The 15,081-nt window shown below is 57.1% G+C and overlaps 1 protein-coding gene across 4 annotated transcripts in view; it reads left to right on the forward strand.

Moving 5' to 3' along the window:
* The window catches only part of TOM1 (target of myb1 membrane trafficking protein), a 39,086-nt gene that overhangs the window by 12,825 nt on the left and 11,180 nt on the right, over positions 1-15,081 (forward strand). For 3 of the 4 annotated variants that reach the window (XM_088025320.1, XM_028088582.2, XM_028088583.2), the window contains exons 2-10: positions 3,478-3,562; positions 6,048-6,126; positions 7,047-7,196; positions 7,487-7,621; positions 7,724-7,870; positions 10,467-10,583; positions 12,737-12,870; positions 14,511-14,544; positions 14,865-14,958. In XM_088025320.1, coding sequence (XP_087881446.1) covers positions 3,478-3,562; positions 6,048-6,126; positions 7,047-7,196; positions 7,487-7,621; positions 7,724-7,870; positions 10,467-10,583; positions 12,737-12,870; positions 14,511-14,544; positions 14,865-14,958 — 975 coding nt within the window. The other variant, XM_028088584.2, reaches the window with a different exon arrangement.

The following is a 15,081-nucleotide window of genomic DNA, read 5'->3' on the forward strand; positions in this document are numbered from 1 at the left end:
AGATGGTCAGTGGGGTTTGAGTGCATGGTGTGGAGCACCTGAAGACGTGGACTTCTCCAAAGCAGTGGAAGGAGCCGAGAAGGCCACTGCCCTCCAGCTGTTCAGACCCCCCCCCAAGAATGAGCAGGCTGGGACCAGGGGCCTGGAGCTGGCACGTCTTTGGGGGCCACTTTTGCCTGCTCTCAGCCTGGGTCACAGTCACGGTAATTAGCAATTACTCAGGACTGCTCTTTACCTGAAAAGTCGCAGCGCCTGTGAGGCAGGCCATCTTATCTCCGTTTCACAGAGAAGAGAAGAGAGACTGAGTGGGCCTGTGGTCCCCAAGTTAGGACAAGGGGCTAGACTCATCCCACTCCAAAGCCTCTGCCACTGGGCCTGCCACCGCACCAGGCAGACTCCCTGGAGCCTTCCGGAAAGGTGGTGTCTGCACCCCGCCTGACACGGAGAGGACAGGCAGACGGCGGGGGGGGCGTGATCCATGGCCACAGGACTACCAGCCCCAGACAGCAGCCCTGCAGCCTGAACCCAGGGGGCGGGGGGGTGCGGGGGAGTGCAGGGCCTGGCTGCCTCAGGAGCTAGGGACTAGAGCAGAGTAGCTGCCCAGGACCTTGGGAGGTTACAACCCACAGCCCAGAGGGCAGGAAGCCGGTTATCATTCTCCTGGAACTGGTGACCAGTGCCAGTGTTTTTCTCCTTCCTTTCCAAAATCACAAAGCTGAGTTACTTCTGTGGTTCCAAACAAAAACAAAACAGATGTCCCCAGATTCCTGTGCTCCAGGTCCTCCTGCACCCGCCCGATTCCCGGCCGCGGCCTTCCTCTGGCTTGTAAATGCCCCAGCTGCCCCTTACCAGCCCACTTGCCTTTCCAGAATGCCCTGAATCCCTTCTAAAACCATAAGGATCCTCCCCCAGGAGAAGCGAGGTGCCCCTCCTTTTCAGGGGTCACTGGGACGGTCCAGTTGAGGAAGCATCAAAAGGCCTGCTACTGGAGCCAGGGATCCGGGAGGAGGGGGCAGGAGGACACTTCTGGGATGGCAGAGCTCCCTGGCCCCTGGTGACCACTGTGTGACCTCCCCGCGTCCCCATTCCCTCACCACTTAGATGACGGCCGTGATGCACACCGCACGGGGTTGGGAGGATTCAGCTGTGTCTGCGCGTCAGCAGCTCACCGGCGCTTGGTCTGTAACGGGTGTGAGTGCACTGCTGCTGAGGACGGGCACGTGGGCCGGGCCGAGGGCTGGGGAGCCTTCGGAGCACTGGGGGCATGGGAGGAGCAGGGTCACTTCCAGGGTTCAGAAAGTTCAGTCTGGGGCAGCAGGGGGCGTGGAGGGGGAGGAGCGAGGCCGGATTAGCGGAGGCAGTGGCCTGGGGGGAAGAGGCCAGGCTGAGGCAGCCGGCAAGGCGGCAAGGCGAGAAGGATCAGGTAGGGTGGAGAGTCAGGAGCTGGAGGTGGCCGAACATTGTGGCCGGAAGTCTGGCCCATGTGACTGGGGGTCGCCGAGGTGTGGTTTCTGAAGGAGCAGCAGGTCCCGCATGTTTGATTAGCACTGTCCCCTCCCCCCCGACCGTCCAAAATGGAGCGTGGCTCCCTCTGCCCAGAGGGGCACTTGTCCAGCTCTCTCTAGTTCGTCCCACGTGGCTACGTGTGTGAGTCCCCAAGGGTGGGGAGTGTGACAAAAAGAAGCCCCACTCAGGACATCACTGTGGGATAAAGGAGCCCAGCTTTCAACCCTTTTAAAGGAAGCCTTCTTCCTCCCCTCCCGCAGCCATAGTCTAGGGAGAAAAGCACCCTGCCCTGCTGCTGGGTCCCTCCCTGGACGCCCCAGCTGCCGGGCTTGTGCCCTGAGCTCCCCTAGCATCCATCTGTCCGCAGGACCTAAGGCGGAACTGAGGTCAGGCCAGTTTCAAAACTGACATCACAGAAGCCACAGTTTTCGGGAGCTGACCGCCAGCCCAGCCCAGGCATTGTCCCGCAGGACGGGCCCTGCCTGGTCACGGGGCCTGGGCTCAGAGGACGCCTCAGCCCCTCTGGGCACCAGTTATGCAGCAAGTGAGGGGGCAGCTGTCAGTGTGAACAGAGCGAGGGGGCCTACCGTGTGGGATGTCTGTACAGTCACGTGGGATAACGAGCTGCACGTGCCTGGTCCCGCAGGTGCTGCTGGTATATGACAGATGGCCGGCAGGGACACTGTGCCGGCAGGGCCAGGTGTGGGAGCCAGAGGAGAGGGCTGTGATGGTGGGGGACGTGGATAGCGCCCAGGGTCAGGACACCAAGGGTCTTACTCCCTGAACCTTAAAACATTGACCAGCCCTGGCTAGTCCCAGAGTCCTAACTAAGGTACAGCGCATGCCAGCCAGGGGTAATTTGTGTGGTAGAATGTCGGCCCCAAAAAGCGGGGGACCAGACTGTCTTTGTGCTGTGGTAGAGCTTATTTAATGGGGCACCTGGGTGGCTCAGTCAGCTAAGCATCTGACTCTTGATCTCAGCTCAGGTCTGATCTCAGGGTTGTGAGTTCAAGCCCCACGTGGGGCTCCACACTGGGCTTAGAGCCTACTTGGAGTGACCCTGGCCTTGACGGCCTCGAAAATGTTGTAGCTGTCTCCAGCCTGGAAATCCTATTCTGATTCGGCCCAACCTGACCGAGGTAGAGGTCATGACTGTACAGCACTGTGAGCGCACTAAGTGCCACTGGGTGGTACACTTCCAAATGGCTAATTGTATGAGATGCGACCTTCACCTCAGTGTAAAAATAAAAGAACCGCCTTACCGAGCACGTGTGTTTTGGCAAGAACATGCAGATGGCCATGTACTGTACGATTCCACATAATGAGGCCCCTAGGGAGTCAGAATTGCAAAGACAGTGTAGTGCTGGGGCGCGTGGGTGGCTCAGTGGGTTGAGCGTCTGTCTTCGGCTCAGGTCATGATCCCGGGGTCCTGGGATCGAGCCCTGCATCGGGCTCCCTGCTCAGTGGGGAGCCTGCTTCTCCCTCTCCCTCTGCTGTGCTCTGTCAGATAAATAAATCTTAAAAAAAAAAAAAAGACGGTGTAGTGGTAGTTACCCAGGGCTGCGGGAGGGGGGGATGGGGAGGGGAGATGGGGAGGGGGAGCTGCAGACTTAGAAGATGAAGAGGGTGGTGGGCATGGTTGCACAGCACTGAGTATATTTGATGCCACTGAACTGTACACTGAAAAATGGTTGAGATGGCAAATATTAGGTGCATTTTAACACAATTTAAAAAGTAAAAATAATACAGAGATAAAGTACAGCCTAAAAACACATTAAATGACAAAACAAGACAAGGTAGGTAGCCGTTTGCGCACTGCCTGGCCCTTCCTTCTTGGGTGCCCAGAAAGCATCCATCGTCTTCCTCCTCCCTGGCTCCTTCCTGCCCTGGCCCCGCACCACGCGCCTGCACACAGCTAAGTTTGTCCGCCTGGGCACCCCCACACTGTGACTTGTGGTTTCTCCTCCACAGAGAAGGCGACAGATGGCTCCCTGCAGAGCGAGGACTGGGCCCTCAACATGGAGATCTGCGACATCATCAACGAGACGGAGGAAGGGTGAGGCCCGCAGGGGAGGCTGGGGGTGGGGGACCCAGCCTGCCCTCCGCCACGGAGCAGTCCCATCCCACCCCGCTGTGGTGCTCAGGTAGACCCCACTGGTGGTACTTGGTGCCAGGAGGCCTACAGACATTGTCTGAGTCCCACCCTAGGCAACAGTGTGGCATTTTAGGTATTTGGGAACCAAGATTCCACGCAGCCCTGTCATGAGTTAGACGAAAGAGAGATGCCCCAGAAGGCTGCCAGCCCATGCGTGTGTCTCAGCGGCAGCCTGACCAACTGGACCTTTTAGAATGTCACCTGGGCCACATCCTCCTGTGACAAGGCCAGCTGGCAGCCCCGGCACTGGGACATGACCCCAAGCACCGTTCTGCATTCTGTGAGCTGGAATGGGTAGGGGGACTCCCAGCCTTCTCTGTGAGCAAGAATAGACTTTTCATTTCCTTAAGATTTGGGTCAGGGGACACTGAGAAGGCAGTGACAGTAAAGCAGAACTGAGAGCCCATCAGCATTAGCCTTTGCTGAACATTTCCCGTATGCAGGTCACACCAGGGCACGTGCTGTGGAGGAGGCATCGTGGCCCTGGGCTCTTGGTCTCTGACTAGCTGTCACTGACCAGCTGTGTGACCTTGGGCAAGGCACCATACCTCCCTGGGTCTATATCCTCAGACATAAAGCTCTTTTAGATTCTTCCAGCAATAAGCCCAAGGTCCTAAGGGGAGCAGAGAGGCAAAGCAGGGTCACTGTCCTTCTCAGGAAAACCCAGGAAGGGTGGGATGTGGTGTGAAGGCCACGGTGATCGGGGAAAGACTGCCTGACAAGGCCTTTGTTCCGGAAAACCAGAATCAACAGCCAGAGCAGACCTCACTTCCATCTCCATTTCTCACTGGGATAATCCAGTTGGCCTGCGAGGTCCCCCTCAGCCTGGTAGTGCTTTGTGGGGAGAGGGGCACCTAAGCCGGGACCTCTGATTCCCAATGCCATGCCCTTTCTCTGGGCCACGGTATGAGAGGCGGGGACAAGTCCTTTTAGGGAGCTGAAGTGGCCACAGGTGAGGAGTCCTGAGGGTGAGGAAGGGCCCTAGGGCATTGGGTTGCAAACTGCGCTCACACTTCCGGGACAGGGGCCCACCGGTCAGGGACCGCAATGCATGTCCTGTCTGTCACAGCCTTGATAGGCCTCCATGGCGCCTCCCCACCTTGCCTGCCGCCTTCACTCATGTTGGGGGACCCGTATCAGGGTCCCTGCCTTTCCTCACCTGCCCCTTGAGGGGGTCAGCACCGAACAGACAGATGCCTGGCAGACAGCAGGACAGGCCCCAGGGGCCACTGACCAGCCTAGGAAATGTTGCTTATGCTCCTGTGGGTGGAGAGTGCTCCTCTGGGGAGGCAGAGTGTCAAAAGGGGATCCCATCCCCGCCTTCCGGGAGGCGGCTTCTTTAGCCAGGCAGCCCCGGGTGGGTGCCGTGCGGGTGCCGTGTGGGTGCACACCAGGGAAATGGGGGACTGGGAAAGAGTCGTGCGTAAGGCAGATTTTATCTGTGCCTTCACCAGGTAGACGTGGAAGTCGGGGGCCACAAAGGCTTTTAGGACAGAGCCGTCGGGGCAACATTGATTTCACCTGTACAGTGCTGAAGGGCAGGATGCAGGGGCAAGGCGGTACGGGCAGCAGGTGGGGCGGGGGGAGCAGGCGGCCACCAGGGCCTTCAGGGTTCCCCCTGCGCCTAGGTATATCCACCCTCCCTACCGTGACCACTGGGCCTCTTCAGCCTCTCCCTCTCCCCTCTGCCTCCCCGCACGGCCTCCATTCAGTCCCTCCCTGCTCTGCCTGAACCCCTTCCCCTGCTCCCCGCAGCTGGCTCCATCTCGTCCTTCACACCCAGCTGTGATACCACCTCCTCAGAGAGGACTGCCCTGAGCCGCCCTCCCCGACCCCCACTCACTCAGACTGCAGGCCCCTCTTCTTTCCCACGTTGATGTGGGTCTCCCGGGAACGCGTCGCCCCGCACGGTGCCGGCACGTGTGGCTACTTAGCCAAGTAGAAGGATGGGTGGAGAGAGGAAGTGGCCAGGATGGGGCGTTGGGACTCTATGTTGGCAGCTGACTGGTCCTTAAACCTCAGTATGTACAGGGCGCCCCTGGGGGCCTCCCTGAGAGCTTGCTTCAGAGGTCTAGGGTGGGAGCCCAGGGTTTTGCATTTTTAACACATCCTCACACTTCCCCCCAAGGGGATTCTGGTGCAGGGCGCCCATGGTCCACACAGAGAATCTCTGCCAAGTATTTATGATCTACTGAGGACTTTGGTGCAAGCAGTTTGTGTTGTGATTAGAACTCGTGTGTTCAACAGGAAACAGGACACAGGGAAGACAGATAAGTAAAAGCCATCCCTGTGTTCCAGTGCCTCCTGATCTCAGGTAGGCAGCCCCGCATATTGGATAAGAAGGTTCCATTCCTCAGGCCATCCTTCCTTTTGTCCTTCTGCCCAGTCCCAAAGATGCCTTCCGAGCAGTGAAGAAGAGAATCGTAGGGAATAAGAACTTCCACGAGGTGATGCTGGCTCTCACGGTGAGTGCCCCATCCATCCATCTGTCCATCCATGGTAGAACCACACGTCCCCCAGGCCCAGCAGGACTCCAGCCACCCTGCGGCTCCTCTTCCAAGGGCTGGGAAGGAAAGGTCTGTGGGCAGAGCGCTGTCCTGTCTACAGTGCCGGCAGACACGGAGCGGCAAGAGAGGCCATTTGGAAAAATTCTCTCCAGCCCGCGGGCATGGGGAGCAGACGCACTGAGGCCCACATCCCTCCAGAACCAGATACGGAGAGCTTGCGCCGGAGGACCTGCCAGGTGACACAGAAGCTCAGTGAAGCCAGGCGTTGGGGGCGGGGGCAGAAAGCCTGGCAGGCCACACTGGGTGCTGCTGACTGGCACTTGGTGCCCTGAGAAATGAACATAAAGCAAATGCCAGCGGCTGAGGACAAGCCAGGCGAGAGTGGGCATCCTGGCTGCCGGAGGGGCTTGGCTGGGGTGGAGACGAGAGCAGGGCTTACATCCGGTGAATCCAGCTCCCCGGAAGAGCAAGGCACCTCCTGCCGGGAAGTAGGAGCAGAAATGGGGAAGGAAGCTCAGCACCTTTTTTTCTGGGGCTGCAGGGTCACCGTAGGATTATGAAAGTTCGCTCTGATTTCCACTCAGAGAGCTACCTTCCCTCTAGGCTGTGGCCCCCTCGGAAACAGCATCCGGGCAGGCTTCTCTAGGCACCGAGGCCACCCCACGGGGGCAAGGAGGGGGCTAGCCAGCACACCAGCCCCCGAATCAGGGCACTGTCCCCCCTTCTCCATGTTCCAGGATCTCACTTGAGGGAGCCCCGCCTGGACTCAGCCTGTCCTCTGGGATGGAGGCGGAGTGCCAGGGTGGGAGTCCTGGATACCCCCTACCCCCCACCCCCCGTCCGTGGATGAGTGCTCACGGGCACCTCCCGGCCTCCAGGTCTTAGAAACCTGCGTCAAGAACTGCGGGCACCGCTTCCACCTGCTGGTAGCCAGCCAGGACTTTGTGGAGGGCGTGCTGGTGAAGACCATCCTACCCAAGAACAACCCGCCCACCGTCGTGCACGACAAAGTGCTCCACCTCATCCAGGTGAGCACGGGCAGGCAGGCGCGCCGGGCCGAGCTCCAGGCCAGCTTCCTGCCGGGTGGAGAGCTGGTGCCCCCTGCCATTGCTGCTCTGTGTCCCTTTGCTTCCATCGGTTTCTCATGTGGGGCCGTCTTGGTCGTCCGCTGACTGGAGGGCTCTGCGTGTGGGGAGGCCTGGGCACCGTAGTCCAAGGACCAGCGAGTCAGCAAGGGAATTTCTGCTCTCCAGGGGGCGGGCTCGCAGGGGAGACTGTGAGCAGTGGTTACCGGCCATGTCCCCTTGTCCTTTCTCAGTCCTGGGCTGACGCGTTCCGCAGCTCGCCCGACTTGACAGGGGTGGTGGCCGTCTACGAGGACCTGCGGAGGAAGGGCCTGGAATTCCCGATGACCGACTTGGACATGCTGTCACCCATCCACACGCCCCAGAGGGTGAGGAGAGACAGCCGGTGGGGGCAGTGGGAAGGGGAGCCGGGGGTGGGGGAGCTGTCTCCTCCCTTACCGGCCTCGCCGATCCCGTTTTCTACCGTCTAGACCGTGTTCAGCTCAGAGGCACCATCAGGGCCGAATTCCGTGGGCACGGACGCCAGCCATGGAGGAGACTCCACCCCGCACACCACCCCTCTGCCCGTGCCGGCCACTGTCCCCAGTGACACCCCCATCACACCCACCCCTGAGCAGGTAAACAAGCCTGAGTCAGAGCCACGCAGGTCAGGGGGCACCCCACTCAGTCTGAAAAGTACTGTCCTCGTAGCCGCCCCACGTTTCAAAGATGAGGCTTATTAGATAAACTCACTTGCCCAGAGCCACACACAGCTCATCAGAGAGGGCAGTGGGACTCAAGCTCAGGTCTGCCTGACTCCCAGCAGGCTCTGTCCTGCCCCTCGGCCAGCCGTTTGCCAAGCTGTGTGGTGCGCGGAGCCCTTCAGGCGGCCCCCCGAGGGGGTGGGGGTGCGGAGTGCCCAGCAGGCGGCCTCCTCAACAACAGCAGCTCCATTTTCCTTGTGGGGTTTGTTTATGTGCTCAAATAAGATTCCATTTGAACAGAGGTTCTGGCTAAAAACAGTTCTAAAGCATCTGCACAGAAAAAAATTTTTTAAACCCTTCCTTTGCACCATGATGCTTCCCACCAAGCCCCAGGAAGGTTTGAGGTGTAGTGTGAGATTCCAGGGGCCGGGGTCTGGGGCTCTATGAGTAGCTTTGCAGGCTTACCCACCAGAGACTCACGGCCACTGACTTAGCTTCTGTCCCTCATTTTCCTCCACCGGGAACAGGGGGCAAAGCCACCTGCTGAGACTGCTCGCCCCAACAAGGGGTGTCTGCTGCCATGGCCAGTGTGCGCTGGGTGTGTGCTCATTTTATTTATTTATTTATTTATTTATTTATTTATTTATTTATTTAAGTACTCTCTACACCCAACATGGGGCTCGAACTCACAACCCTGAGATCAAGAGTTGCACACTCAGCACCCTAGTGCGCTCTCATTTTAGCCGTGGCTGTTGGGATGCAAGTGGAGTCCTTGCATGGTTGGGGTGCCCACTTTTGAGGCATGTTAAGAACTTCAGAGCCATCCTATCGGCTAACTGTGAAAGCTTAGCTGCTGAAGGTACTGGTGAGAGAGACACAGGTGTGTGATGGAAACAAAGTGAAACTTGACCTTCCAAAGCGCACCTGCTGATCTGCACTATCTCATTTGGATTTATGAACAAACCTCCCAGCAGCCCTTCGCACCCCAGCCTATCTGAAGAGAGACTTCTGTATTTGATACCTTATAGCAAATTATAAAATCACCTCCCAGACTTACAAGTATTACTAGAAAAGTTTTCTTGACTGGACAGATAATTAAAGGTATATAAAAATTGTAAAATCACCTTGTGATCTAAATTTTATGTCACCAGGTTATGATTTTAACCAATTTGCCTGAAGTCTGGCATCTGCATGGTTTAAGACTGATTATGTCCAGTGCCTGCTCAGTTTGCAAAACCCAACTGAGTAGGAGTTAATGTCCAGCTCCCCTTTTGTCTCCTGGGGCATGTTAAGGCTTTCAGGCAGTGATACCACTCCCAGACTCCGTTGTAATTAGGTCCCATCTGACCTGGACACACTGGGCTTATGGTCAGTAGTCTTTCCACTTATGTATACTGAGAGTGTTCATTAGATAGGCCAAACACACCAAGCATTTTGCAGGGTTTGGAAGGTGTCCGTGAGCCGCAGTGTCTGCACCCCCATTTCTTCACCTGCAGAGGCTGGGATAATGATATTTGCCTCCTAAGACTGTGGTGAAGTTGAATTAGCAATAAAAGTTAAATGCTTGGCACTTAGTAGGTGGTCAGTAAATGGTCACTGCTCACACAGGCATCGTGAATTTATATAGTGACACTCCTGTTCTGGAATCAGCGGGGTCACGTGCATTTCTCAAAATGTAGGCCACTTAATCCTAGACCCATGCAGTATTCCATGGCAAAGGGTTCTTTGTCCCGATTAATTTTAGAACTTCCATACTGATTGCTTCCTGGACATTCACAGTGTCCATAGTGCTCCTGAGGAGACCTCACTCCCCACAGAGCCCCACAGCATAGGACCCTTCACCACCTCCCCTGTGTGGAGACTCTGCAACTTGATTTACACAGATTCCCCAAGCCAAGACTTTGGAACCCTTGGGTCACTGACAACCTGCTACCGTCTTTTTAACCAATGCTAAATCTCGGTGTCATACTCAAGATGGGGGGTGGCCCGGGGACCCCTGCTTGGAAGAGCCCAGGACACCGAAACGGACCAGGAGGAGCAGGCCAGGAGCAAGACAAAATCCCATCCTCACAGGACAGGACGGGGGAGTAAAATCCTGCCGTCCTAGGAGCCAGAGTGAGATCCTGTCACCCTAGGGAGGGAAGCAGGTCTGCTGATGGTCCCCTCTCCCCGTGGCAGGGAGCTGCCCTCCAGGGCCTTGTTAGCTGCCACCTGGGACCCAGGGAAAGCTGGCGGCCTCCAGCCGTACTCTGTGTGCATTTACTCACAGCTCCACCGCTTTTGGCCTTCCCTGAACCAGGCTCCCCAGTTTGGAGATGGTAACGGTTGGTAGCACCTCTGTAAGGGGTTCTCAGGGTGGTGGGGGCAACCCACCGCAGGACTGTGGCTCAAAAGCCTAGAGCATACTGGCAGGTCGGCTCCTCTGGGTACCCCCCCACCCCACCCCAGCTCGTGGTGCCAGGCTCTCCTCGCTAGCGACAGTGGCTCTGGACCCCTGGCTTAGCTCACCAGGGCCGCCGGTGTATTTCAGATCGCAAAGCTGCGCAGCGAGCTCGAGATGGTGAGTGGGAACGTGAGGGTGATGTCGGAGATGCTGACGGAGCTGGTGCCCACCCAGGCAGAGCCTGCAGACCTGGAGCTGCTACAGGTGAGCAGGCACCCGTCTGCCCCCAGGTGACTTCTCTAGCATTTGCCCACACACATTTCTTCCCCAGCCACGCTACAGTTCTCACGGCTTACTCGGAACTTCGTGGTCACAGTGGGAGAGATTGAAACTGGGCAGAGACTTTGGGCTCCATCATATTGGAATTCAGGGCTCTAGCATTTTCTGGTTTGAACAGAATAGCTTCTCTCTCAGTTTCCTCATCTGTAAGATTGTTCTGATTTCCCCCTTTCAGAGTACGGAGCTTAGCAGGCTGGTGTGAGAGCAGCGCCAGCTTGGGGAGGAGAGGGCAGCTGGTCTCGGGCCCCCGGGGCCGGTGGGAGCCACAGGTTTTCGCTCCACGTGTCACACGATAGTCCCACCATCCCATCCCCAGATGGGGACCACCGAAGGCCCTACCCTACCTGTGGAGGTCAGTTCATAGCGGTACCAAGAAAGCTGGGGGACCCCAAGGCCCAGGAGCCACCAAGTGTGAGTGATTTGGTTTTCGCGGTGACAGCTCACAAGTAATGAGCACTTCCCGTGCACCGGGCTCTGATGTAGACACTTGATATACAGTCATTCACCTAACCCTCACCACCCCCTACAGGACGTAGGTACTGTCGTTATCCCCGTTTCCCAGATCAGCAAACTGAGGCGAAGAGAGGGCACGTAATGTGCCTGGGGTCACATGGCTGGTAAGCAGCAGAGCTGGAATTCGAACCCAGGAGACTGGCTCCAGCCACTGCTCTTCTGCTCTTCAGAGGGGAGGGTGAGGAAGTGGGGACAAAGCCACAAGTGTGCTTGGTCACAGGAGGAAGAGAAGGGAGGCCCACAGGGTGTTGAAAGTCACTCGGGCCCGCCCCGCCCCACAATAAAGGCAGATGAGGAAATTCTAGGAGGCGGGGTTACAGTCCAAAAGAGAACCGAAGTCAGTAGTGGGGCAGCATCTGGTCTTCACGGTGCTTGTGGGAGAAAAGTGCCAACCGCCTCTTTGCGCCTTGAGACCGTGACCCAGGCATCCGGCGGCCTAGTGGCTGGTACCTGAAGAAAGAGTCCGTCTTACAAATGAAAAACTTACACTGCTGTGGCGTTTAGTTTTTTTCTCTTTCCCAAAGAGAGTTTAAATATAGAATTTACCAATTAAAAGTCAGTCAGTGACATGGCGACTGAGTGCAGTGTGGGGTCCTGGAGCAGAAGGACGTTAGTGGGAGAACAGCGAGACCGAAGGAAGTCTGGAGTTGAGTTTGTAGCGTGGGGTCGGTGTTAACGTCTTCGTCTTGACAGACGCCAAACTCAGGAGAAGCTGAGTGGAGGGCTCTACTATCTTGGCAACTTTTCTGCAAATCTAAAATTATTCCAAAGTAAAAAGTATTTATTTTTTTTTAAAGATTTTTATTTATTTGAGAGAGAGAGAATGAGAGATAAGAGAGCACAAGAGGGAAGAGGGTCAGAGGGAGAAGCAAACTCCCTGCTGAGCAGGAAGCCCGATGTGGGACTCGATCCCGGGACTCCAGGATCATGACCTGAGCCGAAGGCAGTCGCCTAACCAACTGAGCCACCCAGGCACCCCAAAGTAAAAAGTATTTAAAAAGAAATTAGGGAAGGGGCACCTGGGTGGCTCACTCGGTTAAGCGCCTGCCTTCGGCTCAGGTCATAATCTCAGGGTCCTGGGATCGAGCCCCGTGTTGGGCTCCATGCTCCGCCAGGAATCTGCTTCTCCCTCTGCCTCTGCCCACCCCACCGCTCGTGTTCTGGCTCCCGCACACGCGTGCATGCTGTGTCTCTCTCTATCTCTCAAATAAATAAAATCTTTTTAAAAAAAGAATTAGGGAAAATAATGGAAAATTTCAAAATCAGGGTTTGCAGATAATAGCTGGAGAGGTCCGGCTTGGTGTTTTTATGTCGGTTACGAAAAGATCCCAGTCACCCAGAGAAGTTGCGGTGTGTCCCACCGACCACTGGCACTGTTGGTTTTCACCCGAGCAAAGGCAGCAGCGGGAGGTCTGCACGCACTGTCTCGCCTGTGGCTTGTCTCCCCTGTGCTCATTGTTGGCGTAGGACACCAGAGGCGGGATCCAGAGGCGCGTTTGTGGAGCCCGGCCACAGCCGCGCTCTGGGCCCAGGGGCTGAGGCCATCTCTCCCCCTCCCTCCGCAGGAGCTCAACCGGACGTGCCGAGCCATGCAGCAGCGGGTCCTAGAACTCATCCCCCGAATCGCCAATGAACAGCTCACCGAGGAGCTGCTCATCGTCAATGACAACCTCAACAACGTGTTCCTGCGCCACGAACGGTAACCCGCCGCCTCCCCCCGGCCTCTGGCCAGCTGTGCCCCAGCCCGCTCCCTCCCCTGCCTGCCTGTCCGCACCATCTGGCCTCCTCCCACCGCCTTCTCAGACACGTGTGCCGTCAGCTTTCTCCCTCCCCGGTGGGCATGAGCTCCACGCAGCCTGCCACCACTGCTCTCCAGGCCAGAGTGTGCCCTGCCGCCGCATCCCTGCGGGCGGGCTGCTCTGTCCTTGCCGTGGGCCCTCTACTTACTTGACTTTGGCTTTTTGCACGCTACACGAACTCAGTTAAGCAGGAAAAGAGCTCATGAGAAGAAAAACCTTTATGGACAGGAGAGCTTTCAGAATCCAAAGAAGAGTCAAACAGCGAGTCCCGCCAGCAGAGCAGGAAAGAGAGATCACAGGCTGGCTCGGAGGTCTCAAGGCAGAAAGTCCCGGACCATGTTCCTAGGGTGTGGCCATCAGGAAATGGGCCCCAGACACTTGCCCACTTTCTGTCATTCCGTTCAAGAGTCAGCTCCCCAGGAGAAATGGATTTGCTCAGCTTTGTTGTACCCACCTGCTGGCGAAGGGAAGAGGGCCCCTTGCAGGTGGTTGTACCAGGACCCTAGGAAATGGGGGAAGAGCTGCTCCCCAGACGGCACTCGGGTGCTATTACCAAAGAAGGGAGAAGGGGTGCCAGGCTCTCTGTATCTGCCCCGTGGGGTGACAGAGAGTCTGCGCAGTGATACCTGTAAGCACTTAGCAACCAGGGATGTCTGAGTCAAGACACAGTTATCCAGCCTTCTCCAGCCTTCGTTCACTTCCTGTCTTTCTGCAGCAACAGACCCCGAGTGATTCTGAGTCAGTGGAGAGTGGGGGGGTGGCCTGCTGTGGGCCTTGTCTGCCCAGCCCTTCCTGCTCCCTGGCCCAGTGGAATAGAAGAGTCGCTTTCTGCCATTTTGAGGTGTAGGCTGAGGTGGCCCAAGGGCCCAATCTGGGGATGACTAGGACCCCTTGACACCCACAGGTGTCAGGCCTGACATATGTCTGCTGCCTCCTAGTTCACGGTCCTGCTTGTAGTCAGGGTCTTCGCCGGGTCCTCACACGTGGGCGGGAGGTTCCGCTGTCCCCTTGTAATAGACGAGGCTGAGGTTCAGAAGGGACGTACCCACGGTCACTCAGCAAGTGACAGGGCCAGGCCTCAGCAGACCACGGCCTTCTGCAGCCACCTCGGCAGCCCGGAGGCTAGTCCCAGGGGCTCCAGGAAGGAGCATAAGAGATGCGTGTCTTCTGACACCACTTCGGAGAGCCAGTGACACAGGTACACGTGTGTAAGCGAATCACCGAACACGTTTGATAAAACAGCACTTAGCTTTGCCATGTACTGTACATCCCCATTTTCCTCTGTTCTAGCCTATTTCTGTTGGTTCGCTTACTGCTGGTCATGACAAGTGGCCAGATGATTGATCATTCAAATTGCGACAGTCCGGCAAGTGAACCGAGGGGTACTGTTAACAGTTCCCCGGGGACAGCAGGCATAAATTGGATCGGTCCCCCTAATTGTGACTCACTGCCGTGGATTTGGTTGCCAGCAGCGTGAAGAGCTGGGCTGTGCTGAGGGGCCTCTCTGTCTCTCTGACCCGGCTTGTTTCTGTCTTCGTAGGTTTGAACGGTTCCGAACAGGCCAGACCGGCAAGGTAAAGGCGCTTTTCTGGGACCAGATCATGCCCGTGTTGATGGGAAGGAGGCGGAGGGCTGTGCTCACCTCCCTCCCTGGACATCCTGCATAGGATGTGCCTTCTTATCCAGGCCCAGAGAGAAGTCCCCTTCTCACTTTTTCTGTCACTGTTCCTTTAAGGTAACTAAGGCTCTGCCACCAGCTGATGCCCCAGGGTCTTCCCAGCCTCCCAGGGGGTGCTGCTGAGCTAGAGGCAGCCGTGGGGCTGATTCCCAGTCCTAGCTGCTGGGGCCCTCCTGACACATCCTCGAGCAACAGTGGCATCTCCCTTCTCCCCAGGCCCCACAAGAGGTCGAGGCGGCAGCTGACCTGATCGACATGGGCCCTGACCAGGCGGCCACTGGCAGCCTCTCATCCCAGCTGGCGGGAATGAGTAAGTGCCGTGTGGGGGTTCTGGCCGAGGGCACATTATGGTGGGCACCCCTGCAGTTTGGGGGTGCCCTCCTGTTAGACTGTTGGAGCTGGAGTGCCAGCAGCAGAAGGTCGGCCCAGACCT

The sequence above is a fragment of the Eumetopias jubatus genome, unplaced genomic scaffold (genome assembly GCF_037043125.1).
Source record: "Eumetopias jubatus isolate StellerSeaLion01/CBP00866 unplaced genomic scaffold, mEumJub1_p1.0 scaffold_8, whole genome shotgun sequence".
In the NCBI taxonomy this organism is placed as follows: domain Eukaryota; kingdom Metazoa; phylum Chordata; class Mammalia; order Carnivora; family Otariidae; genus Eumetopias; species Eumetopias jubatus.